General features: G+C 40.1%; 1 protein-coding gene and 2 long non-coding RNA genes across 4 annotated transcripts; 2 read left to right on the top strand and 1 right to left on the bottom strand.

Annotated features, from left to right (window-relative positions):
• Positions 1–3,510: 3,510 nt before the first annotated feature.
• On the top strand, positions 3,511–4,525 carry LOC133707128 (uncharacterized). The gene is made up of 2 exons (XR_009844931.1): positions 3,511–3,644; positions 4,111–4,525. It is a non-coding gene; the product is annotated as an uncharacterized LOC133707128 (long non-coding RNA).
• A 571-nt stretch (positions 4,526–5,096) lies between these two features.
• LOC133706670 (uncharacterized) lies at positions 5,097–6,867 on the bottom strand. Of its 2 annotated transcripts, XR_009844663.1 has the most exons (3): positions 6,593–6,836; positions 6,290–6,332; positions 5,097–5,425 (listed from the first exon to the last, which is right to left on the bottom strand). It is a non-coding gene; the product is annotated as an uncharacterized LOC133706670 (long non-coding RNA). The 2 variants fall into 2 exon arrangements; XR_009844662.1 differs by lacking the exon at positions 6,290–6,332 and having other exon boundaries at positions 6,593–6,867.
• Positions 6,868–23,171: 16,304 nt separating this feature from the next.
• On the top strand, positions 23,172–25,693 carry LOC133741778 (putative receptor protein kinase ZmPK1). The gene has a single exon (XM_062169499.1). It carries the CDS (start codon positions 23,206–23,208, stop codon positions 25,597–25,599), a length of 2,394 nt encoding a protein of 797 aa, XP_062025483.1. The 5' UTR covers positions 23,172–23,205; the 3' UTR covers positions 25,600–25,693.
• The last annotated feature ends 438 nt before the right edge of the window (positions 25,694–26,131 follow it).

Raw genomic sequence — 26,131 nt, 5'->3', positions numbered from 1 at the left:
ACTTACCACCACTATCAGCAGAATCAAAAGAAAGAAACTTTTGCCTCTTAGCCGGTTGGTATGCCTGACATTTCTTGCACTAGTACATCATATGAGTCCTCATGGATGTCGTCCCATTTGAGCTTGAGTCGCAAGCATACGTGGTGGGACAGTACTTGCACCTAGCCCTTGGTTTTGCCAACGGAGTACCATCCGAATTCTTCATCTTCTCAAAATGGTGCCATGCTGCAGACTGGTTTTTCCTCTTCACATACTCAGATTCACTAAGTGGAGCAGTTGCTGTAGAAGGTGGTGGGGGAGGAAGCATAAGTGGTGGAGCAGCTTCACTTGGTGTTGTTCCGGTGCTTGACCCAGCTGGTGTCGCATCGGGAGTTTGTGATGCTCCACTTCCCTGACAATTCAAGAACAATCAAATACCAACTGAAATCAACAGATCAACAACATCAAGACTTGAAATCGAACTCAAAATCATCACTCACTATCCACACAACAGCTCAATCATGATTTCAGAATTCTCAAACAAACTTAAGAAGTAGTGATAACAAATACAAATCGATTTAAAGAACTGAAGAAGCAAGCAAGTAAGAATTGAAATAACATAAACAAGCTTAACCCAAAATCGATTCAAAGTCGAACTCAAAATCAAGGTGAACCCATACCGATTCCATCCAGAGATGAGATGTGAGGACGTCCCTGGTCGGCATCGTCGGCCTTAGTCGGCGTCTTCGGTCGGCGTTCGATTGCTGTGAGTCGAGAGAGAAGAGCGGCTGTCACTATGAGTTGAGAGAGATGAGGGTCTGGACGAAATGAGGCTGCCAAAATGAGTCAGCTAAGTTTTCTTCTATGAAAGCAATCAGGTGCAATGAGGAGTATGTGTAACCGAATTTGCACCAATCAGAATTCGACAACTATTAAAAATAATATAAATATAAATATAAATAATATTAATTTAAATAAATATTAATTATTCGGACCAGTTCTGTTTTCTTCGGCCGGTTCACAAGCTGAACCCGGTCTAAGACCGTAGTAATCCGGTCCGGTTCGGTCAACTCATTTTTCCCCCCTGTTTCTGTTTGGCTCCAATTTTGCTGCAGCTGGTCAACAGTCTCTTTTCTTGCGCGGGCGTGCCAGCACCGTTCGGGTGCAGTCGTCGGGGGTGTCCCTTGACCTGACTTCTTTTCAAGCGATTGTGGACGAGGAGAGCACCAACCTCGTCGCGGGATTCTTTCTGCCTCGTGGTGAGGACTTTGCTGAAGTTTCTTCTTGTTAACACAATCGATACTCGATGTTGTAGATCGAGCAGAGCGACATCACCGGGAAATGTTGAGATCTTGCTAAAGCGTGACTTTAGCTTGGCTGGGTTGCTAGGGCGTTACCCTTGCTTGGCTGGTTCTGTAACCGTTGTGGTCGCTGCACTACCGTCGGCTCCCGAGGAGACTAGGACCGAAGCACGTTGACAGAGGGTTTGGTGGCACTGAAAGTCGGCTTCTGAGAAGACTAGGACTAGGAGTGAGATCACCGCTAAGAGAAAGAGAAGGAGAGGGAGAGGAGTTGCTCTTAGAGAGGTTTGCTCTAGAGAGAACTTAGATCATCTTAGAGATGTTGTTGTTGTGTTGTGAATGTGTGTTTTAGAATGAGAGGAGAAGGTGTTTATATAGGGAAGAAAAAGAAGAGTGAAATGATGAGTGGAAGAAAAATAATGAAAGTGGAGTATGAAAGTGATTTGTAAAATATGGAAAAGATAGAGAAATGATGAAATGAAAGCAAGGCATGAAGGTGCAACAACATGGAAGTGATGATGATCTATTAAAGAGATTGTCTTGAAAAATATATCCAAGGAAAAGAAGAAAAGCATCTAGCTTTCTTCATGTGGGTAGGAAACATGAACATGTGAATATTGAGCTGGTTTTAGGTCAGTTTCTGCCCCTTTATTCCTTCAATTATTTCTCCAACAAGACTTCAGAATGAGCTTTCGACTTCTTCATAAAAAATGTTCCACTATGAGTGTAGATCACCCTGGTAAAATTTCAGATTTTTATTCCATGTGGTTGGGCCGAAAATGCTGCTGGACCTCTTACAGGTCCAGTTTTCCAGTTTTGCTTCTGTAGAAAATTGGGCTGATTGTTTGAAGGCCTTCCACTCAAAAAAAACTCTTGCACTCTTCATAAGAAATGATCCTTGGGCTGTCTAGAATGGATCTGGAAAGTTTCAGCACATTTCGATTTCATTTGGTAAGTCTGCCACCCCTCCTTCCTTGTCTAGCTCGGTTTTTTCTAGCCGAAGTAGGAAAATATGCTAAAGTTGACTTGTCATACTTCCATAGTAGGCTTTATTTAGCCTCTAAATATATATTTCGAGCTTGTCGACAATTTATAGCTTAAGCCACTGACATTGGCTCAATTTCTCCAACACATGCCTTGTCAGGCCAAAATGTTCATTTTGGGTCCAAACAGTTTCATCCGGTTCGGTCCCCGAGCTGGTTTTCCGGGCCGGTTTGGCGGGTTTTGAACCTCCGGTTCAGTTTCTGCCCACCCCTAGTTCAGACTTCCAAGATCTTGGTTTCAGTTCTCTGCATGTATTATGACTTATGGCTAATACACAAGTATATAATTGTTTTTTTTTTTTTTTTTGACTTTGTTAAGGGGAACCTAAAGGCTTCCTAGGACCAAGATAAACTCTTTCGGCGCATGTGAAATGCTCCAACTGTGCATTGCAGCACAGTGTCTGACCACTTTGACAGCTTTGGGGTTCGAACCTAGATTGAGGAGTACACCCAACTAGGCAAGAACCACTAAGCCACTTGCAGTGGTTAAGAATATAATTGTTTAAGTAATGACTTTTTTGTTGTTGTGTTTTTCTTAGGTGCGTATTTAACTTACTCATAATGTAGTGAAAGTTAATAGATAAAAGTAGACCAATATCTAACCCTAAACAATATGTAAGAGAAGTCTTTAATTTATGAATTTTATTGAATGATAACATGCCTAAAACAAAAGCTAGATTTAACCATATATATATCAAATAAATCCAAATAAAATTCTAAATTGAAATATTAAAGTCTTGGTCCTGTAAATTGGCGTGATACAATATTACAATACAAGTCCAGTCATAAACGTTGTGAACAACTCATATATTTTTATGAACCAATTCTAATATGTTGGCTTATTTGCTAGAATTTATTTGACAGTAATTAGATATTTAAAAGAATACCAAAAATATTAAATATTATACTAAATAAAAATGTATTTTCCTTTTATGTACTAATAATTACTCTCATACGTAGTTTTTGATATAACTATTATGAAAATTCAAGCCAAGTCGAGTGTTAAAAATACATAGCTTGGCTTACTTAGACTCTTATAAGAAAAAAAAAATCCAAATTAAAAAGGAAATAAAAAACTCAAATATGCCCAAAACTTAAAACACAAAATTTTTTGTGCAAATCCTACATATCTGATAGCTAACTCACGGGAGTGCACCTACAGTGTTTGGGCACTGACAGCACGTGGTCACGTGCCTAACGTTTTAAAAGCCTCACGGTACTCGTGGGCGTAAGAAAAGCCTCCACTCCGGTTTTCTCAAATCTGAGACGAGAGATGAAGATTTTGAGTTGCAGCATGTATTTGAATCGTCGGGTGGCCCAAGTACGTTCTGATATTCTTAATCTTTTGGCACCCCGAAGTGAAAATTTCAGAAAATTGTGGCGTCCTCCTCCTTTAATCTGTTTTTGTTAAATCCTGTGTTGGTTTTCTTTCCTGCGCATTGTGGGATACATATGGGTTTTGGCAAGGAGGTTTTGATTTTCTGATGATGAGCTATTGTTTGGCAAACAAATTTTTCCTTTTACAGACATATGCGGTTATTCGGCTATAGGATGAATTCTTTACTTGATCAGTCCTTATTTTAAATCTGGATTATGATATCTACAGTCTCAATTTTGTCAATGTGTTGGGTTGATTCCCTTTATCTTCATCTGCATTGGGATTACATTCTCTGAATTTTTGTTGTCAAGTGTGATTGTTAGATTTCTCTTTTATGGGATTTGTTTGTTTAGTATGATAGGTTTATGCTCTCTCTGTAGGGGAATTCTAAGTTATGCCTTCATCTTAGGTGCTGCTGACCTTCTGAGTTGAATTCCTGCTTTGGATTAGCCTTGCTGTTGTTGGTATATATGGTTTAGACTTTAGAGGCTATGCCTCATTCCCAACTTTCAGGTGTTTCCTTCAGTATGGCTTTTGCTTCTGAGTGATTCATGGTGCTCTAATTAATGGAGTCATTGCCCGTGGCCGGAGAGGAGGAAGTCTACCCAATCTCCTCAGCAGTATTGTATGATAGACTTATGGGCATTCTAGGGTGAATACGCCGGAAGTTGCTGCGTGGAGATCACATGATTCAACTTAGGCATGAGGCCCCTATTGTATGTGTCATTACAAGCTAAATTTGTTTGTGTACTAAGCCAGATGCTCTTTTAAAGTTTGTGACATGTATTTGATTAGTTTAATCTCACTCTCGAGTGTTTATTGTTTTTCCTTTCTACTATGGTTTCCTGAATGCCACCCAAGTCTTTTAAATTTCACAGAAACAAAAACTATATAAAGTTAAAGCAAAACAAGTATTGTACATAGGGAAATTGTGGACTTGATTTTGATTAAGATTAAAGCCAATGTAAATGAGAAGTAAGAGTTAGACGAGATCAATCAAAGGTCTTTTTGTTAATAGCTTCAAATAAAGATCTAGGTCAACTGAAGATTTCTTACATGTCAAACCTTCTATCAAAGGCTTTCAAAAATACACAGTGATCACCCGGTGGAAGATAACTAGTTCTCAAATGCACGCTGATCACCGGGGACAACACAAGCAGTAAAACAAAATTTGTGTAGTAATCTTCTAGTTGAAGTAAACAAAAAAGTCAAAATATGCCATGTAATGTGCAAAATGTATGGAATATTGAGGGAGGAAATGAGAAGCTAATATTTAGAGTGGGTTTGATTTGACAAAGTAGAGTTAGAAGGCCAAAATGATATGACCAATTTAATAAACCACGAGTAGGTAAATGGCTGAAAATATGGCAACTATAAATCAAAAGCACGAGAGCATTAGTATCAATGGAAACACATAAAATCCATTGTCCACGAGGTTTCATTAGTATGCAATTTTGAATAGCAAGGCTACTAATCAATGCACATCCAAGAGGTAACATAATACAACAGTCTGATAATTCAAAAGGCCATTAGTATTTCCATAAAACCCATTGCCCTTGATATAAACTATCCTAGAAGGCTAGAACTACACATCCATAATGTTCCGTTACTGGAACAGTAAAGTGTGTCCACCAAAACAACTAATGATTACAGATTTTTCAGAAACTGATCCCTGACCGCTTGTCAATCCTGACCGAACCATTTCCTAAACTTTGGAAAGCGACCTGTAGAAAAATATAATAAATTATATAACTGAAATATGAACCCAAACAATGTTAAGGTTTAAACATCCTATATGTATGCATAGCTTGTCACTCCCCAATCCATACATTATGACATAAAGAACTATGACTACGTACGATACAGATAAGGAAAAGCAGAATAAAAGAAAGAAAGAAAAAACCTGCATTTAAAGAAATTCAATTTGGAAGTTGGAACTAAAATATTGCTTCTTTCAAAAGTCTAGTATGTTTCTACTTTCTACCATACAAATATAGAAGATACAGATTTCAAAAGAAGACATTCACAAATCCCTGACACCAAAGGGATCAGACTCAAAAGGTTTAGAAGATAGTAAGTTACTAACACAAAAACAAAACGAAAGGAAGAGTGGCAAAATTAAAACTCTATGCACTCTGCACTCTGCACTCATTCCATACTCTGCAACCTAAGGATCTGCACAATAGAATGTTTTAAGAAACAATTCTCAAACAACTTAAGGGTGTGTCAAAAGGTGCTTAATAGGACTCAGAAATTAAACTAACGGAACCCAGAAATGAATGTCAACATAGTTCCGATTCTCCCAAAAGGAAATATGGAAAAGAAATTAGATTGAAAGAAATCAATCTTAGCACTCTGATAAAAACCCAATCTTCTTCCTCTCATCAGCAGTCAAACTGAACCCTCAAGTTGTCTCTCTCTCACTCCATACTTGCTCAAAAGATCCCTCATCATCACACAAGAAAAGTCTAATGTTCTTGTCTCTTAAAACACAAGTCCTCCCAGCAACAAAGAGCACCCACTGTTCACACTCTTCCAGAAAACTTGTAGATAGATAAACTAAAAGGTGTAGATAAAAGTTTCTATACCTTCTATGGTTGAGCAGGACTTATTTCGTTCAACATAAGTTCCCTGCCCAAGAAAATAGCACTTTCAATACAAAACTCATCTCTATCCAGAAGCCATATTTTAGATGATTTCTAGAGATAGTATGCAAGTAAAAATACTCCCAAGAGACCAAAGACTATACTTGACCATTTACTCTATTATGCTAAACATGGGGAAATTGTCACAACCAATAGAAACCTTTAACCATTAACATTAACTTAATTAAAAAAAAAACAATGATTCTCAGAACTGAATTGAGCATAGTGAATATGGAGTATGCAAACCTGAGCTCACTGGAACAGAATCGGTCCCTGGATATCCATAACGAAAACCACATGATTTTGTTCTTTCCAAAATAATTATCAGAGCGTACCATTTGATTACATTCTGATACGGATTTCGATCGCCGACGAAACGCAGCGTTTTGATCAGCATCTAGTCTCTCTGTGCTTGATTCTCATCACAGAAGAGAGGCGAAAGAAACAGAGATGGATGGGTTTCTGAATTGAAATTTCTAGGTCAGCGAACAACACCAGCAAGAGGAAATGAAATAGATCACTAAATTTGTTTCCTCTCAAACGATGTCGTTCCATTCCTGACCTCGGTATACCAAAAAAAATTGAAATGTCCCCCCAAAACAATTAAAATCCCGCCTAATACTACCTAACATCTCAATGATCTCATGATAAACCTTCCAGTAAAAAATTTGTGTCGATTCTAAATTCTAAAAATCTCAAAATTTTAAATTATGAATGTTATGTATAGTCGTTTTAATGACAAATTCATTTTAGTAATTATCTTACTTGACCGTCAAATGAGGTTAATTTTTCTTCACAATACATAAAATCTCAAAATTTTAAATTATGAATGTTATGTATAGTCGTTTTAATGAGAAATTCATTTTAGTAATTATCTTACTTGACCGTCAAATGAGGTTAATTTTTCTTCACAATACATATTGAAAAATGGTAGAGATCCCAAATGACATGGCACTTGCCATATCATCACCCTATCATTTCCACATGGTATATGTTTTTGTAAAATTATATTTTTCTTAAGAGAAAAAAAAAAAAAGTGTTTAGTTATCAAACAGTAGCTGCAACCAAAACTTCCTCCATTGTATCCCATTTTTTAGCTAGACAGTGAAAACTTTAGAGCTATTTTCTCCAATTTGAACAAAACTTCCGCAATCAAACTAGTATTTTCAATCCACGCACGTCCTTCCTTAGTGTGTTAAGACCCTCAACAACCTTAACCATACCAATTATGATCATATGGTTTTAACTCAGGTCCCATCTTCTTGAAGCCCCAATAATTAGATTATAATTGGAATTCTTTAAAAGAAATGGAATAATATTAATATCTATGTATAAGTTGCTTTCAAAACCCTAACAACCACAGAGCGCGTTTACAAAGAGGTTGAAATGCTCACTAAAGTGACTACTTGATTAGGAAGGGATATGCCCCCGCGTTTCCATAACAAGTTTCAGATTCTATTGCGGTCCATGTTGGACATGATATTTATTGGAAGCCCTTAAAGAGTTAAGGGAAACCGCTGAACACTTGACATCCGAGTTTGAGATGAAGGATTTTTGGGAGAACACGATTATATCTCAATTTGGAACTTGAGCATCGTGTTGATAGATGCTTGGGCATTTTGACAAGGTCAAGCCTTCAACCACCCTCATGATCGTTCGTAGTCTTGATCCTGAAAATGATCCTCTTCGTCCAAAAGATGATGACAAAGATGTGCTAGAGGCAGGAGTGCCTTACTTGAGTACAATAGGCCCATTATTGTACTTAGCTCAATGCACAAGACCGGACATCTCATATGTTATGAACTTGTTAGCTAGGTATAACTGTGCGCCAACGCGACGCCATTGGATTGGTGGAAAAAGATATCTTTCAGTACTTGAGATGTACGATTGATATGGGCTTGTTCTATCTATACAGAGAGACGATGGATTCGGACCCATTACACACCAGGATCGCCGCCAACACTGGCCTACATCCACTATCCCCATCCCAAAACGACATGTGTTTTGGAAGGTTTTGCTGATGTTGGGTATCTCTCTGACCCATACAAAGGTCATTCCAAAACTGGTTAAGTGTTCACCATGGATATCTTGGAGGTCTATAGAACAGACCTTAGTAGCTATATCTTCGAACCATGCAGAGATTATTGCTCTTCACGAAGTGGTTCATAAATGTTTATGGATTGGATCCATAATTACACATATTCGAACAATTGTGGTTTGAAGTCTACCACAGATGAGCCTACAAGCATTTAGGATAATGCTACTTGTTTTAAACAAATGAAGCAGAGCTACATCAAAAGCAACAACACCAAGCATAATCAACAACAACAGACTCTCCTCAAGATCAAAGCGAACTAGGTTCGATCTGAGGACAGTATGGCAGATCTGCTTACTAAGTCATTCCCTAAATTCCACTTTTGAGAAACATGTTAGTAGCATCGTTTGAGGAAGATATCCGAACTCCCATAATAGTTGTCATCAGGAGGAGATGCAGACATTAGGGGGGGCTGTCTACATGTATGGACTCGAAATGTGAAGGGTGTGTTGTGCTATTTTTCCTCTTCGACCGAGGTTATTTTTGTCCCACTGAGTTTTTGTTACTCGGCAAGGTTTTTAGCGAGGCAATAAGAGAAACACCGCGTTTGGGCGACACAAGGGGGAGTGTTCAAGTAAATCCTTATTTGTGTGTCTGGCCCAAACCCTAGGTTACTTGACCTAATGGTAATAAAGTTAAATTAGAAGGATCTAGATATTCCTATTCAATGTATGATTATATTTCCTTGTATGATTCGGATTCTATGCATTGTAATCCTCTATATAAAGAGGCCCTATTATCAATAAGAATACACCGCGATTTTCTCTCAATTCCCGTTTCTCTATAACACTTGAGTAGATTTTAGGAATTTGAAATTCAAAATTTGAATATTTAAATTGAAAAATAAAGTCTCCAAATTATGAGATTTTGATTAGTTTCCTTTACTTACCTTGAAGGGCAAAATGAACAACGAAAAAAGTGGTTGGACTGCAATTAAAAATAAAAAAGTGATCAGACTACAATGAAAATTGATGTAGCAAATTGGACCTTGATTTAAATACCTCTTTAAAAATTTCATTTAAACTCAATGCGAGAAGTTGCTTTTATAAGTGGGTCTTACCGAGTTTTTGCTTTTATTCTTGAAAAAAAAAAACCATTGCTTGATAAAAAAAAATAATAATAATAAAGAAGCTTAAGAGCCCCCTCGTAGGCCCTTGATTTGAATGTATGAATGAAATAACGTTCAAAAGAAAAGAAAAAAAAGGTATGAATGAAATAATATTTTCTTATAACTAAAAATAATTAAAAATATAAAAATATATAGTTTTTAATAAATATGCGTGTACTGAGATTTTACGCGTAGCGTAGAAAAACAGCAACACAACGTCTATTATACGCTTCATTTGTATTATACATTGGGAAAATCGAAACAAAAAACACTCCACTTTCTCTGATCATTTCTCTCTTTCTGGATTCAAGATCAATTCGTTGGTTTCAATTCCCTCTCTGTGGATTTGGATTCTCTAAGAACAACAAGGTTTGTGGTTAGATTTCTCTGATTTCTCTTCATTGTTTTGCTTTGTCATACTGTGATCTATGGCCATTGTGTTGACGCCCGCTGCTATTGATCATCACCCCATTGATGATCAGCGCCACCACCGTCGCAGGGTTAAGAAACCCAGGGACTGGCTTCGGTGGCTCCCACCAGAACCCGGGTGGTTAAAGCTTAACACTGATGGTTAAAGCATAATGTTAATAGAATAACTAAGTAAAATGTAGGGAGATAAACATTTAAAACGTTGCATATAATGTTCTTATCACTTCATTGAGTGTGATTTCGCTCTTTGGACATGAAATTTATTTTTTGCCTTAATTAATTGTTTTGGTAATATAATGTAGTTCAAATGCCTTGCTATGGTGATCATATGATAATGGATTAAATACTTGTTACTCCTCATACTTTTCCCTGAAAAACAGTTTGGTCCCTCGCCTTTTAAATTAAACTGAATAGTCCTTATTCTATCAAATTCTCATATAACAAGTCCAAAATGATCCAAAATGACTATTATGCCCCTCATTTCCTATTTTTATTTTTTTCTCTATTTTTTAAAATTTTTCTCCCCTTTTTTTTATATTTTCTCTCTCCCTCTCTCCTGGCCGCACGGTCTCTAAATCAACAGAAGCATCAAAGATAACATCTTCCTTCCTCATTACTTGAACTTAAACTAGATCAACAAACATGAGCAAAAGTACCTCCGCTACCGCAAATGGTCAATTTCCCAAATATATTTACCAACAAAAACTGACAAACTACTGCAATCCACAACTTCTATTTACCAACAAACACCAAAAAATTACTGCAATTTCAAGCCAATGCCATCTGATAAATAAATATTTTCAGGCTTTAACAGAAATTGCATTCCAATAGAATCATACCAGCAGTGTTTTCATCTTCGAGATCGATTTCTTGACGAAGCTTGGCCTCTTCATTTCGAAGCTCAGTTGGAATTGGTTTACCCTCTGCAAAAATTAACAAAACGGACCCAGAACAATTAGAAATTGACAGCTCTCTCCGACCCCCTCCGCTCCATCACCGCCCTCACTCTCCAGCTCTCCAACCTCCATGCCACCTCCGAGCTCCTCCACCACACCCTCCGCCTCTCCAAGAAGCTCCGCGACCTCGCCGTCGACCCCGAGAAGATCGATCTCGCCAAGGCCGCCCAGCTGCATTGCGAGATCTTGGCGCTCTACGACGAGTACGATCTCTCCGGCATCGAATTCGTCGAGGAGGAGCTCGGCTGGGTCAGAGAGACCGGCGACAAGTTGCGCGGCGAGGCCATGAAGGCGTTGGAGCTAGGGATGGAGGGGTTGAATCAGGGGGAGGTGGCCATCAGGTTGCAGGTGTTCTCCGGTGGTTGCAGAGGGAAGAAGAGAAAGGGAGCGAGAGGTCAGGGGAGAGAGAGAAAATATAAAAAAAAAAGGGAGAAAATTAAAAAAATAGAGAAAAAAATTAAAATAATAATAAAAATAGGAATTGAGGGGCATAATAGTCATTTCGGATCATTTTGGACTTGTTATATGAGAATTTGATAGAATAAGGACTATTCAGTTTAATTTAAAATGCGAGGGACCAAACTGTTTTTCAAGGAAAAGTACGAGGAGTAACAAGTATTTAAATTGCTTCAATGGAAATCCAACTTCAACTGCATCAAGTAATGCCAAATTGTTTGAAGAAGAACACAAAATGGGGTTTGAAATTGAGAGTTCAAATTAGTCGATCGTAATTACCAAAAACAGAGAAACCGTTAATCTTAAAAGATTTTTTTTTTTTTTTTGGGTGTGCTCCCAGTTGATCATGAAAGCTAACTGGAGTTTGGATGTGCAAATTTACTTTTTTCTTTTATTATTGGAACATCACATATATAACAGAGGTGTAAATAGATAAAAATAAGGGTAAATCAGGAAGTTTAGTGGCAAAAAAATGAAGAGAGGTCCAAATAGTAAATTGAGTGGTCTGAATAGACTCACCCAAAAAAATATTTTCTTTGAAGAAGAAAAAATATATGATTTTGTTTAAGGAAAACCAAAATTTGGAGAGAATTGAATCGTGCTTTCATTGATAATAGGGGCCTCTTTATATAGAGGATTACAAGACATAGAATCAGAGTTGTACAAGGAAATATAATCGTACAATTAATCGGATATCTATGAATATCTCCGAGAATATTTGTAACTCATAACCCTATTACAACTAGGTCAAGTAACCTAGAGTTTGGGCCAGACACGTTCTAGATTTACTTGAACACTCCCCCTTGTGTTGCCCAAACGTGGTGCTCCTCTCGTTGCCTCATTAAAAACCTTGTCGAGTAACAAAAACTCTGTGGGACAAAAATAACCTCGGTCGAAGGGGAAAAAGAGCACAACACACCCTTCACATTTCGAGACCATACATGTAGACATCTCCCCCTGATGTCTGCATCTCCCCCTGATGACTACGGTCATGGGAGTTCGGATAACTTCCGCAAATGATGCTACCAACATGTTTCTCAAAAGTGGAATTTATGCAATGACTTAGTGAGCAAGCCTGCCGCACTGTCCTCAAATTGAACCTAGTTCACTTTGATCTTGAGGAGAGTTTGTTGTTGCTGATTATCCTTAGTGTTGTCGCTTTTGATGCAGCCTTGCTTCAAAACAAGCAGCATTATCCTATATGCTCGTAGGCTCATCTGTGGTAGACTTCAAACCACAATTGTTCGAACATGCGGAACTATGGATCCAATCCATATACATTCACGAACCACTTTGTGAAGAGCAATAATCTCTGCATTGTTCGAAGATATAGCGACTAGGGTATGTTCTGTAGACCTCCAAGATATCATGGTCTTTACCCATGGTGAACACTTAACCAGTTTGGGAATGACCTTTGTGTGGGTCAGAGAGATACCCAACATCAGCAAAACCTTCCAAAACGCTTATCATTTTAGGATGGGGATAGTGGACGCTGGCCAGTGTCGGCGGCGTTCCTGGTGTGTGATGGGTCCGAATCCATCGTCTCTCTGTAGGGATAGAACAAGCCCATATCAATCATACATCTCAAGTACCGAAAAATATCTATTACACCAATCTAATGGGGTCGCGTTGGCGCAAAGCTATACCTTAGCTAACAAGTTCACTGCAAATGAAATGTCCGGTCTTGTGCATTGAGCTAAGTACAATAATGCGCCTATTGTACTCAAGTAAGGCACTTCTGCCCCTAGCACATCTTCGTCATCATCCTTCAGACGAAGAGGATCCTTTTTAGGATCAAGACTACGGACGATCATGGGGGTGCTTGAAGGTTTGACCTTGTCAAAATGCCTAAGCATTTATCAACACGATGCTCAAGTTCCAAACCGAGACATAATCGTGTTCTCCCAAAATCCTTCATCTCAAACTCGGATTTCAAGTGTTCAACGGTTTCCCTTAACTCTTGAAGGGCTTCCAATGAAGACATGTCCAACATGAACTGCAATAGAATCTGAAACTTGTTATGGAAAAATGCGGGCATATCCCTTCCCAATCAAGTAGTCTCTTTAGTGAGCGTTTCAACCTTATTGTAAATGCGCTCCGTGGTCTAGAGCCACTTGACTTGGGTAAATGAAGTTCACCATGAACCTTCATGTATATGCCTTATCTAGATCCCCATAGAGATACGTAGTGACCGCATTTGTAAGCTGCATGTTCAGTTATTCGGAAACTACCAAACTGATAGGGTAGTGGAGTGCAATGACATCCATTATGAGAGAATATATCTCATCGTAGTCGATTCCAGGGCGTTTTGTGAGAAGCCTTGTGCCATAAGGCGAGATTGTCATCTCTTTTTCTCATCACGCTTTCTAACGAAGACCCATTAGTCAATAGGTTTTATGTTAGGAGGTGTTGGCATCACTAGCTCAAAAACCTTCCTCTTCGTTGGAGAATCCAACTTAACCTGGATCGCATCTTTCCATTTAGGCCAAATCTCTCTACATTGACATTCATTCATCAACGGAGCGTGGTACGATATCATCAGACTCAACAAACTCATGCGCAACGAAATGCGTGATTACATCATCAATCATGATGGAGTTTCTATCCCACGTCTCATGTACACTAATGTAATTTTCATGGAGCTCTATATTCTCAAGAATAGGTTTTGGCGTTGAGGCGTCCCCCAACGATAACCATAATCCGGAAGAATATCATGAGATGGATTTTGAGTGTGGATAATTAAAGGATTGGGTTGTGCCAAGGTATCCTTCGAACCCACGGGCCTCCCGTGCATCCTAGCTGGGGTCATGGCTTGTAACGCCGGAGTGCCAGTTTCTTTGGCGTTGGTGCCATACCTACCTCCGTGTAGGGTGGTGCTACGTCCTCTTGTAGGGACGTCCATCCTTGCAGGCATGTTTGCAGCAGATATGTGTGATCTCGTCACTTTAGTGGGGATCGAGATGAGACATAGTGGGGACAGACCATGACAATTCTTATCGTTCATGCTGAACATTCGTGTTCTTATATCCCCCTAACGACGGGAAGACTGTCTCATCAAAGTGACAACCCACAAATCTAGCGGTAATGAGATCGGTTGGCAAGGGCATTAAGTGGCGGATGATTGTTGGAGTCTCAAATCCAACGTAGTTGCCCATTCGTCTGTAAGGATCTATCATAGTGCGTTGTGGCGGCGCAATTGACACATAAATGGCTCACTCAAATGTGCGTAAGTACGAAATACTTGTACCCAGTCGCTAGCTGTAACGCAGAGATACATTGAGTGGCGGTAGGTCGTAGACGAATTAGCATAGCTGCATGCGATATTGCATCACCCCAAGCGGATATAAGGAGATTGGTGCGCATTACCAATGTCCAGACTATCATCGTAGTCATTTCCGAGAGACCATTTGGATGTGTTCATGAGAATATGATGTCCAACATCAGTCCCATTGCAATATCCATCGAAAGTCTTCGATGTAAACTCTCTAGCATTGTCAAATCTAATTGACTGAATAGGATGATCTGGGGAGTGAGCCTGTTGTCATATGATATTTGCTAGGAGTGTAGTATAAGCAGCATTTACAAGTGGACAATGGCATAACACGTGACCAGTGTGTTTGCATGTCAACCAACATCATGAGATATTTAAACGTCCGCAGGTTGGTTGAACTAGTCCACAGAATCCCCACGAACTCTATGTAGGAACAGAATGAGTATTTTCATATCCTTTGCATAGGACGGTCTCAGTCCTAATTTCCCTAAAGAACAGGCTTTGTAAAACGAGCGAGAGGCTTTAAAAGCAACCAATGAGGATTTTGGTTGGGCCTGAGCGTCTGAAAGGCTATTTGAAGCAAAGTTAGTGATTGCAGCATCACCTAGGGCGCCATCCATGGCATCATGGATATGGACTGTGCCAGCCCTAGGCTGGTGGTGGACGGCGGAGGCAGTCACACTTAGTCCAAGAATCAACTTTTGATTTATGCTTTGTTTTGCTCGAGAGAATGGATGTCCGTACGAAGTCTTTAGTAGACGGATCATGCCATCATATCAGGACCAGGATAAGCTATCCTGTCGTGACAAAGCCAATATGTGTCTAAATCCAAGAGATATTCTCTCATAACTTTATTGGATTTAATAGCTCGAATAGTGACATAGAGTCCACTAGAGAGACACATAAACTTCTCTAAGACGCACATTTGTTCGCAATCATTAGAGGTATTGCAAAGGAACCCATTTCCGTTCTCTACATGAGTTTTCGCATAGAATCCATAGGCTTGAATAGCTCAATAAGGTGTGTTTGGCTCTAGGAGCATAGAGAGCTTTTGCAACATTAATCAAGGTGCCATTTGGCAAAGGGAACTTGAGCTATTCCATGTCCTTGAACTAATACTAATGGCCCATCTATCGTAGTCACAAAGTAATATGCTCAGAATCAAAATGGAGTCATGAAAAGAACTCGAAATTTTATTCATAAGCCAATGGAGTACATCATTGTTTCTTAACTATTAAGAGAATCTAATCCAAATGCTAGCTAATGCAAAACAAAGGTAGTCGTTTGACTTCTTTCAGTAACTCCAAAATAAATATGACCAGGTGAGTAGAGAGATGTCGGTGGAGCAAGGCTCGCTTAAGTACCACTTATCTCAAAACCTTCCTAGACATCATACACATTTTGGATGAGCCTATGTGAAGAAAACTAAACCAATGACATTTACTACAAAGTATATGGCAATTGCCTATTACAAATCTTGGAAAAATAAAGACTTAAACAGAATTGGCGATCTATGGATCCCAGCCAGATTTGTAGTCTTCAACCCTTCACTCTAGATCATCTTCTTGATCTTCTTGTTCTACATAGTGAGCTTCTCTTGCTTCACAATATGCTTTGTAGGCCGTGACAATTTCTTCACAAGCTCTACAAATGTGTGCCCAATGATTAGACACTCCACATCAAGAACATACATCTCTTTGCTCAGACTCCATTGATTGAGGCGCTTTGAAAGCGTCATTTAGATGGCTCTTAGTGTTGGTGGTGCCACCAACATGGCCAGAGGTGTTGCCTCCCTCTCTCTTTCCACGTTGACGTCTTCGATTCCGTGTTCGAAGGGCTTCCAATGAAGATCATGTCCAACATGAACCGCGATAGAATCCCGACTTGTTATGGAAACGCGTGGGCATATCCTTTCCCAATCAAGTAGTTACTTTAGTGAGCGTTTCAACCTCTTTGTAAACGCGCTCCGTGGTCTAGAGCCACTTGACTTGGGTAAATGAAGTTCAATATGAACCTTCTTGTACATTCCGTATCTAGATCTCCATAGAGATACGTAGTGACCACATTTGTAAGCTGCATGTTCAGTTATTTGGAAACTACCAAACCGACAAGGTAGTGGAGTGCAATGACATCCATTACGAGAGAATATGTCTCATCGTAGTAGATTCCAGGGCGTTTTGTGAGAAGCCTTGCACCATAAGGCGAGATTACCATATCTTTTTCTCATCACGCTTTCTAACGAAGACCCATTAGTCAATAGGTTTTATGTTAGGAGGTGTTGGCATCACTGGCTAGAAAACATTCCTCTTCGTTAGAGAATCCATCTTAACCTGGATTGCATCTTTCCATTTAGGCCAAATTTCTCTACGTTGGCATTCATTCATCAACGAAGCGTGGTTCGATATCATCTGACTCAACAAACTCATGAGCAACGAAATGCGTGACTACATCATCAATTATGATGGAGTTTCTATCCCACGTATCATGTACACTAGCGTAAGTTCCATAGAGCTCTATATTCTCAGGAATAGGTTCTGACGTTGAGGCGTCCCCCAACGATAACCATAACCCGGAAGATACTCATGAGACGGATTTTAAGCATCGATGATCAAAGGACCTGAATGTGCCAAAGTATCCTTCGAACCCACTGGCCTCCCACGCATCCTAGCTGGGGCCATGACCTGTAACGCCAGAGTGCCACTCTCTTTGGCGTTGGCACCATGCCTACCTCCGTGTAGGGTGGCGCTACGTCCTCTCGTAGGGACGTCCTTCCTTGCAGGCATGTTTGCAACATATTTGTGTGATCTCGTCACTTTAACAGGGATCGAGATGAGACATAGTGGGGACAGACCACGACAATTCCTGTCGTTCCTGCTGAACATTCGTGTTCTTATCTCCCCCTAACGACGGGAAGACTGTCTCATCAAAGTGACATCCGCAAATCTAGAGGTAAGGAGATCGCCTTGTAAGGGCATTAAGTGGCGAACGATTGTTGGAGTCTCAAATCCAACTGAGTTGCCTATTCGTCTGTAAAGACCTATCATAATGCGTTGTGGCAGCGCAATTGGCACGTAAATGGCACACTCAAATGTGCGTAAGTACAAAAGACTTGTACCCAGTCACTAGCTGTAACGCAGAGATACATTGAGTGGCAGTAGGTCGTAGATGAATTAGCATAGCTGCATGCGATATTGCATCACCTCAAGCGGATATAAAGAGATTGGTGCGCATTACCAATGTCTGGACTACCATCGTAGTCGTTTCTGCGAGACCATTTGGGTGTGTACATGGGAATGTGTTGTCCAACATCAGTCTCATTGCAATAACCATCGAAAGTCTTCGATGCAAACTCTCTAGTATAGTCAAATCCAATTGACTGAATATGATGATCCGGGGAGTGAGCCCGTTGTCATATGGTATGTGCTAGGAGTGTAGCATAAGCAGCATTACAAGTGGACAATGGCACAACACGTGACCAGCGTGTTTGCGTGTCAACCAACATCATGAGATATTTAAACGTCCTCAAGTTGGTTAAACTAGTCCACAGAATCCCCATGGATTCTATGTAAGAACAGAATGAGTGTTTTCATATCCTTTGCATAGGACGGTCTCAGTCCGAATTTCCCTAAGGAACGGGCTTTGTAAAACGAGCAAGAGGCCTTAGAATCAACCAATGAGGATTTTGGTTGGGCCTGAGCGCTTGAAATGCTCTTTGAAGCAAAGTTGGTGATTGCAACATCACCTGGCGTGTCATCACCATGATGTACGCTATCCATGGCATCATGGATAAGGACTGTGCCAGCCCTAGGCTGGTGGTGGACGGCGGCGGCGCCAAAGGCAGCGGCGGCTGTCATAATTAGTCCAGGAATCAACTTTTGATTCATGCTTCGTTTCACTCGAAAGAAATGATGTCCATGTGAAGTCTTTTGTAGACGGATCATCATATCATGACTAGGATGACCTATCCTGTCGTGACAAAGCCAATATGTGTCTAAATCCAAGAGATCTTCTCTCATAACTGTATTGGGTTTAATAGCTCGAATAGTGACATAGAGTCCACTAGAGAGACACATAAACTTCTCTAAGATGCGTCTTTGTTCGCAATCATTAGAGGTATTGCAAAGGAACTCATTTCCGTTCTTTACATGCATTTTCGCATGGTGTCCGTTGGCTACTCATAAGTGCGGTTTGCCTTAGGAGCGTAGAGAGTTTTTGTGACAATAATCAAGGTGCCATTTGGCAAAGGGAACTTGGGCTATTCTATGTCCTTGAATTAATACTGATGGCCCAGCCATCGTAGTCACAAAGTCATATACTCATAATCAAAATGGAGTCATAATGAAAAGAACTCGAAATTTTATTCATAAGCCAACGGAGTTACATCATTGTCTCTTTGACCAAAGAAAATCTAATCCAAAATGCTAGCTAACGCAAAACAATGGTAGTCGTCTATCTTCTTTCGGTAATTCCAAAATAAATGTGACCAGGTGAGTAGGGAGATGTCGGTGGAGCAAAGCTCGCTTAAGTACCACTAATCTCAAAACCTTCCTAGACATCACACTTACTTTGGTTGAGCCTACTTTGAAGAATGGCTAAACCATTGGCATTTACTGCAAAAATATATGGCAATTGCCTACATCTCTTGGAAAAATATAGACTGAAACAGAATTGGCGGTCTATTGATCCCAGCCAGATTTGTCGTCTTCAACCCTTTGCTCTAGATAATCTTCTTGATCTTCTTGTTCCATATAGTAAGCTTCTCTTGCTTCACAATATGCTTTGTAGGCGGTGATAATTTCTTCACGAGCTCTACAAATGTGTGCCTAATGATCAGACACTCCACATCGAGAACATACATCTCTTTGCTCAAACTCCATTGATTGAGGCGCTTTAAAAGCGTCATTTAGATGGCTCTTAGTGTTGGTGGTGCCACCAACATGGCCAGAGGCGTTGCCTCCCTCTCTCTTTCCACGTGGACCTCTTTGGTTCCGTGTTCGCCTATTTTGGCGATTACCTTCCCAAGTAGAGCGATTATATGGACTAGGACGTCCAGAAGTATCCCTAAGATTAGGATTTCGCTCTTGGCGCCTTCTTTTAGGGGCGCGACTATAATTGGATTCTGGAACATGCTCTGTTCTTACGGATCTCGAATTATAGTTCTTCACAAGGATGTTGTCATGCTTTTCAGCGACATTCATAGCTCCAATGAGCTCATGAAACCTTGTGATCCGTCCTGCAGTAACATCGATTAGATAGTTCTTTGCAACCATCAAAGCAGAGACGGGGAAGGTAGAGAGAGTCCTCTCAATCAACATCGCATCTGTGATATCTTTTCCACATAATTCCATTAAGGATTTAATACGAAGTGCTTCCGAATTGTAGTCAATAACTGACTTGAAATCACAGAAGCGGAGATTATGCCATCTCACTTCTAGTTCAGGAAGCAGGGAGTCACGGACGTTGCCAAATCTTTCTTCGAGTGAGACCCATAGCCTTCTGGGGTCTTCTTCGTTCATATACTCGTACTGGAGCGAATCATCCATATGACGAGTCATTAGGATGATGGCTTTCGCCTTATTTGCCTCTAATGCTGCTCTATTTGCTTCTAAAGCTTGAGCTTGCTCAACAGTTAGCACGTCCTGGCTAGGCTCGAGAATCGTATCCAGGATTCCATCGGCCTTGAGATGTTGGCGGACATCACGAACCCACTTGTGATATCTAGAGCCAGTTGTTCCCAATGGAGCGAAGTCCAGTTTGTTCAGGTTACTCATCCTGAAAGAGAACAAGAAATTAGGGTTAGTTTCGGAGCGTAAAAGGCTACCACGAAGACATATAAAATTTCTGAGCGTAGTTGCTTCCAAGAAATTAGGGATTTCTGAGCGTAGTCGCTTCCAAGAAATCCGATTCCAAGATGAATTGGATTAGATCGAAACAATGATGTGTTTGTGGTCGATCATTTTCTTCTCAACAAACTCTAAGTTTGGAGGACTCTACAAGCTCCAAACTTGGAGTGAGCACGAATCCCCACAGTTCGGCTTTTGGTCTCTCCTATGAAGAAGAAAGGGGGGTAGAAGAAAGGAGGTTGGAAGTCCCAATGAAAACTTCAAAAACGGGAACTTTTAGAAAAGTTTACCTTGAAAAGATGTCGGAATTCTTGACCAGAAAAGTTGTCAGAAAAATCGTTGACAGGCGTTGACCAGATCGTTGACTGGTGCTGACGTGGCAGATGACGTGCCACTGGTGCTGACGTGCCACTGGTGATGACGTGGCAGATGACGTGGCACTGGTGCTGATGTGGCGAGCTGGTATGTCTCTGGTGTTGACGTGGTGTGCTGATGTGGCTGCTGACGTGGCTCGAGTCCTGGGCTGTGGGCTTCAAGGCCTGCAGTGCTTCTGGGCCGAGGACTGATTCTGGGCTGTGGGCTGCACCTCAGTTTCTGGGCCTAGGGCTGCGTCTGTTTCTGGGCTCGGTGGATGCAGAAATCTGGCAGATGCAGACCGGCTAGGAACGTCCGATGATTTACCGTTTGGTTCAGGGTCTTGACGGCCGATTCTAGGAAGATTTTGGCCGGTTCCGGGATTCTGGGGTAGGGCTACAACTTCTATCAAAAAATGGTTGTGAAAGGTGGACGGGAGGAATGCGAACCAGGCATGAGTCCAAACGGCTTCTTCTTGGGGCCGGTTCAGTCACTTCCAATGGCCGGTTCAGGTTGATTCCGGCCGGTTCTGGGGGTGGAGCCGCCGGTTCCGAGTCCCTGGAGTCTGTGGCTTCAAGGTAGGCGGCGGTGGTATCTGGGATTTGAAGGCTACGAATTAGGGTTTCAGGGTTAGGGCTTCGTGCTGATAACGTGTTGTAGGGAAACTGAAATTGAGAGGAATTTGCTGTGTATTCTCATTGATAATAGGGGCCTCTTTATATAGAGGATTACAATACATAGAATCCAAATCATACAAGGAAAGTAATCATACATTGAATAGGAATTCTAGATCCTTCTAATGTAACCCTATTACCACCAGGTCAAGTAACCTAGGGTTTGGGTCAGACATATAATCTGGATTTCCTTGAACAATCTCTTTTTAACTGGGAGGTTTTAACTGACTAATTATTTGTTGGAAAAAATGCTTTATAATTTTCCCATTTTTTATAGTATGGTCTTACCTCAGACCCAAAAAAGAAAAAGAAAAAAAGAATAGTATGGTTTTGACAATGAAATTTGGTTTGGCACAAGACTTTTCCTTTTAATTTATTTTTGATGGGAACCTTCTGCTGTAAAATTTCATCAGTGAAGATTCATTTCCCTTTTTTTTTTAGACTATTAACATGTGGTGAAAGTGATTTAATTTTTTTTTTTTGAATAGTATACTCTTGCTAACAAAAATTGGTCCTCATAAGAGCGTTCCATTTTATTATTATTTTTTTATGAGAATCTTTTGGCCGGTCCTCAACCTTGCTTGATCCGTAGGGTAGACAATTAAATAGTACGTGATATAACAGGTTTCATTTTCATGTAGAGATTGTCATTCTTTTCATTTTTGTTTTGTTTACATTTTCATTCTTTCATTTTCAACCCCCATATTGATTTTCACGTAGATTTCGTCATTCTTTTTTTTCAAAGATTAAAGACCCCTTTTTGCGACCGAAGAAAAGAACCTTCTTTTGTTGTACTTGGAATAATAAGCCGAGTTCTCACCAGACCCCAATCACCCCATACGTGAAACTGGATGGTATTTGGACTTTATAGAATTTTTGGGTGCGATAGTTGTTATCAATCAACTTCTTGACTTGGAAGTCCATACAAGCCCATATTAAAGGGTATTGGTAGGGTCCTTGTGGATATTGGAGTCTCCATCATCCACTTCACCTATCTTCCTAGGCGTAATAATGATGAAACACTTTCATATTAGCGTATTACATTGACCAAAGCACAACGATTCGTACCAGGTAATGCTTAATGAAGAGATATATTAATATCCTACGCAACTTTTCACGGAAGATGATATCGCAAGTTCGATTTCCTCTCTTTTAAGTTAGAAAGATTAATTATATTATTAATGACAATTCGTTGTGATTACTTAATCATATTACCATATAATTTTTAATTTAATTGATTTCTTACGGAAATTGTTTGTACATGGTGATCGAAAAATAAACGGCGGTGAAATCGTAAGGCCACTTTGTGGAATAGAAAACGAAAGAACACTCATGCACCATGTGATGACTCGCATATCATTAAACTCTGCTAAGATCTTTGTGTGCTCTGCTCTCATTTGTCCTCGGAACTCTTGCAAACTTCTTAATATATAAGAATGGAAGATCTTTGAGAATCTTAATCACTTCGGATCAAGTACATAATTTGGACCCTTATGCTTAAACCTAAGACGTGCCAGTGTGCCCCACATGAAGTACCTCATAAAAAGAATCTAATCTATGCATTTTCTTTTATGAAGACAACAGAAATGATAACCTTTGATGACTTTTTGTCCTCCTTCTAGTGTATATAAACAGAGTCAGTAGTTCACAGACACAAAAACCCTTAAGCAAAAATGAAGTACAGAGCTTTTTCAGTCTCCTTTCTATGTCTTCTCTGTTTATTTGCAACTGCAAAAACCCTAAGTAGTCTAAAGAGAGGATCTTCTCTTTCAGTGGAGGATGATTCAGATTTCCTAACCTCACCAGACAAGTCTTTCACGTGTGGGTTTCATGGGGTTGGCACAAATGCCTACTGGTTCTCAATTTGGTTCACAAGCTCAAAAGACAGGACCATTGTTTGGATGGCCAACAGGGACAAGCCAGTCAATGGCTTGGGGTCTAGAGTCTATCTGAGCCGAGATGGCTCGATGGTCTTGACTGATGTAGATGGAGCCATCATCTGGAAGAGCAGCACCAACTCGAGTACTAGTACTGTTGCTGAAAGAGCTGAGCTTTTGGATTCTGGCAACCTTGTTCTGAAGGACCCTAGTGGTAAAATTCTATGGCAAAGCTTTGATTTTCCTACTGATACTTTGCTCCCAAACCAACACTTTAGAAAGAGCAATAAGTTGATTTCTAATTTGGGAAGAGGGGATTTTGGTACTGGCTATTTTAGTTTCTATTTTGATAATGATAATGTTTTGAAGTTGATGTATGATGGTCCTGATATTTCAAGCTTGTACTGGCCTGACCTTGATTATAGTGTGTTTCAGAATGGTAGAAATGCTTATAATAGTAGTAGAGTTGCTGTTTTAGATGAACTTGGTAGTTTTTCGTCTAGTGATGAACTGCAATTTAGTGCTTTTGACATGGGTTTGAGAGTGAAAAGGAGGTTGTCAATGGATTATGATGGAAATCTAAGACTTTATAGTCTTAATAGCTCAACAGGATTGTGGATAATCACATGGCAAGCGATGGTGGAGCTTTGTAAGGTTCATGGGATATGTGGGCAAAATGGGATTTGTATATATACACCAGGGCCAAAGTGTTCATGTCCTCCTGGCTATGAAGTAGCTGATGCAAGTAACTTAAACTTGGGCTGCAAGCGTAAGTTCAAGCGTACATGCTCGAAGTCCCAAGAAGAGAAATTTGTGCAGATTCCGCAAGTAGATTTCTATGGATTTGATCTCAATTTTAGTGAAGCAGTTTCAATTGATGATTGCAGACAGCTCTGCTTGGGGGATTGCCGGTGTGAGGCATTTAGCTATAGGCTAAATGGGGAAGGGAGGTGTTACACCAAAAGTGCTCTTTTCAATGGGTACAAGTCTCCAGATTTTGTGGGCAGTATATACTTGAGAATGCCTGTGAGTGTGGAAGCACCATTACTAGTCACCAGGCTCAATGCCCTGGATTCATGTAAGAGTACTGAGGCCCAAAAAATGGGTTCTGCTTCAATGTATGACAATACTAGTAAAAGGGTAAGATGGACATATCTGTATTGGTTTGCTACTGCAGCTGGTGCAGTTGAAATTCTCTTCGTACTTTCAGGTTGGTGGTTACTTTTCAGAAGACATGGCGCTAGAGCTCCTATCGAAGATGGATATCATGTGATTTCGAGTCAATTTAGAATGTTTCGGTACGCTGAGCTCAAGAAGGCGACCAAAACATTCAAGGAAGAGCTGGGAAGAGGGGCTTCTGGGGCTGTGTTTAAGGGTGTTCTGGATGATGAGAGAGTGGTTGCTGTGAAGAAATTGGCAGACATTTATCAAGGTGAAGATGTGTTTTGGGCTGAAGTAAGCATAATTGGTAAAATCAATCACATGAACCTAGTGAGAATATGGGGATTCTGTTCAGAAGATAAACACAGACTCCTGGTGTCTGAGTTTATTGAAAATGGATCACTAGACAAGCACTTGTTCCCCCCAAATTTTCTTGGATGGCAAGAAAGGTTTAAAGTTGCAATAGGGGTTGCAAAGAGTTTAGCCTATCTTCACCATGAGTGTCTAGAATGGGTTATACATTGTGATGTGAAGCCTGAAAATATACTCTTAGACAGTAACTTTGAGGCAAAGATTGCAGATTTCGGGCTAGCAAAGTTGACTCAGAGAGGCAGCCAGAGCTCTATGTTCTCTCAAATTCGAGGAACAAAAGGGTATATGGCCCCAGAGTGGGCTCTAAACCTTCCAATCACTGCCAAAGTGGATGTTTACAGTTATGGAGTGGTGATTCTAGAGTTAGTGAAGGGCATTCGACTTTCGAATTGGGCAATGGAGGATAGTGAGGAGCAAGAGGCAGAGCTGACTAGGTGTGTGAGGATAGTGAAAAGGAAGATTCAATGTGGAGAAGATTCATGGATGGAGGATATGTTGGATCCAAGACTAAAAGGGCAGTTCAGCAGGAAACAAGCAGAAAAGATGGTTGAGATTGGTATTTCTTGTGTGGAAGAAGATAGGAGCAGAAGACCAACAATGGATTCAGTATTACAAGATTTGCTAGAATGTGAAGATGAGTCCTATGTGCATCTGTAAAAAAAAATTAAAAATAAATTTGGCTTCAAGTGCATATGTAAAATTTTACTTGAACTGAATCCTGTAGTATTTGCCATTATGTAATTGTTTTTTTTTTTTTCGCAAACAATAAATTACTGAATCCGATATGTTTTGTATTTGAGTCATAAGATTATAAACGTGCAAAGGTTACTGGGTTGAGAATCACAAGCCTATAATGCAGTGTTGATGGGATATACGTAGCTCTATCCAAACACCACACAATTTTCAGACCAAAAAAAAAAAAAAAAATCCAAACACCACACAACGGAAGGAAAAGACTCCATTTTATATTTCATTGTGCAAAGCATGTTTCAAACAGAGCCAGGCACGGAACCAGGAATTAAATTTGAGATGTGCTAAATTTACCTTATGCTGGCAAGAAAAATTATTCTCAAAAATTTGGCAGAGTTTACTTTGTTTTGATAGAATATCTCAATTGTATAACACTTGTCAAAATATGATCCACAAGATGCATTTTGTCACCCAAATCTAACAATAGAAAATTGAAGCA

The sequence above is a fragment of the Rosa rugosa genome, chromosome 4 (genome assembly GCF_958449725.1).
Source record: "Rosa rugosa chromosome 4, drRosRugo1.1, whole genome shotgun sequence".
Taxonomy (NCBI): domain Eukaryota; kingdom Viridiplantae; phylum Streptophyta; class Magnoliopsida; order Rosales; family Rosaceae; genus Rosa; species Rosa rugosa.
Note: the sequence above shows the minus strand (reverse complement) of the source record. Positions and strands in the feature narration are given on the sequence as shown.

Bases quoted from the DNA above. Each gene is read 5' to 3' on its own strand.
- LOC133741778 (XM_062169499.1), top strand. From the start codon at position 23,206: ATGAAGTACAGAGCTTTTTCAGTCTCCTTTCTATGTCTTCTCTGTTTA.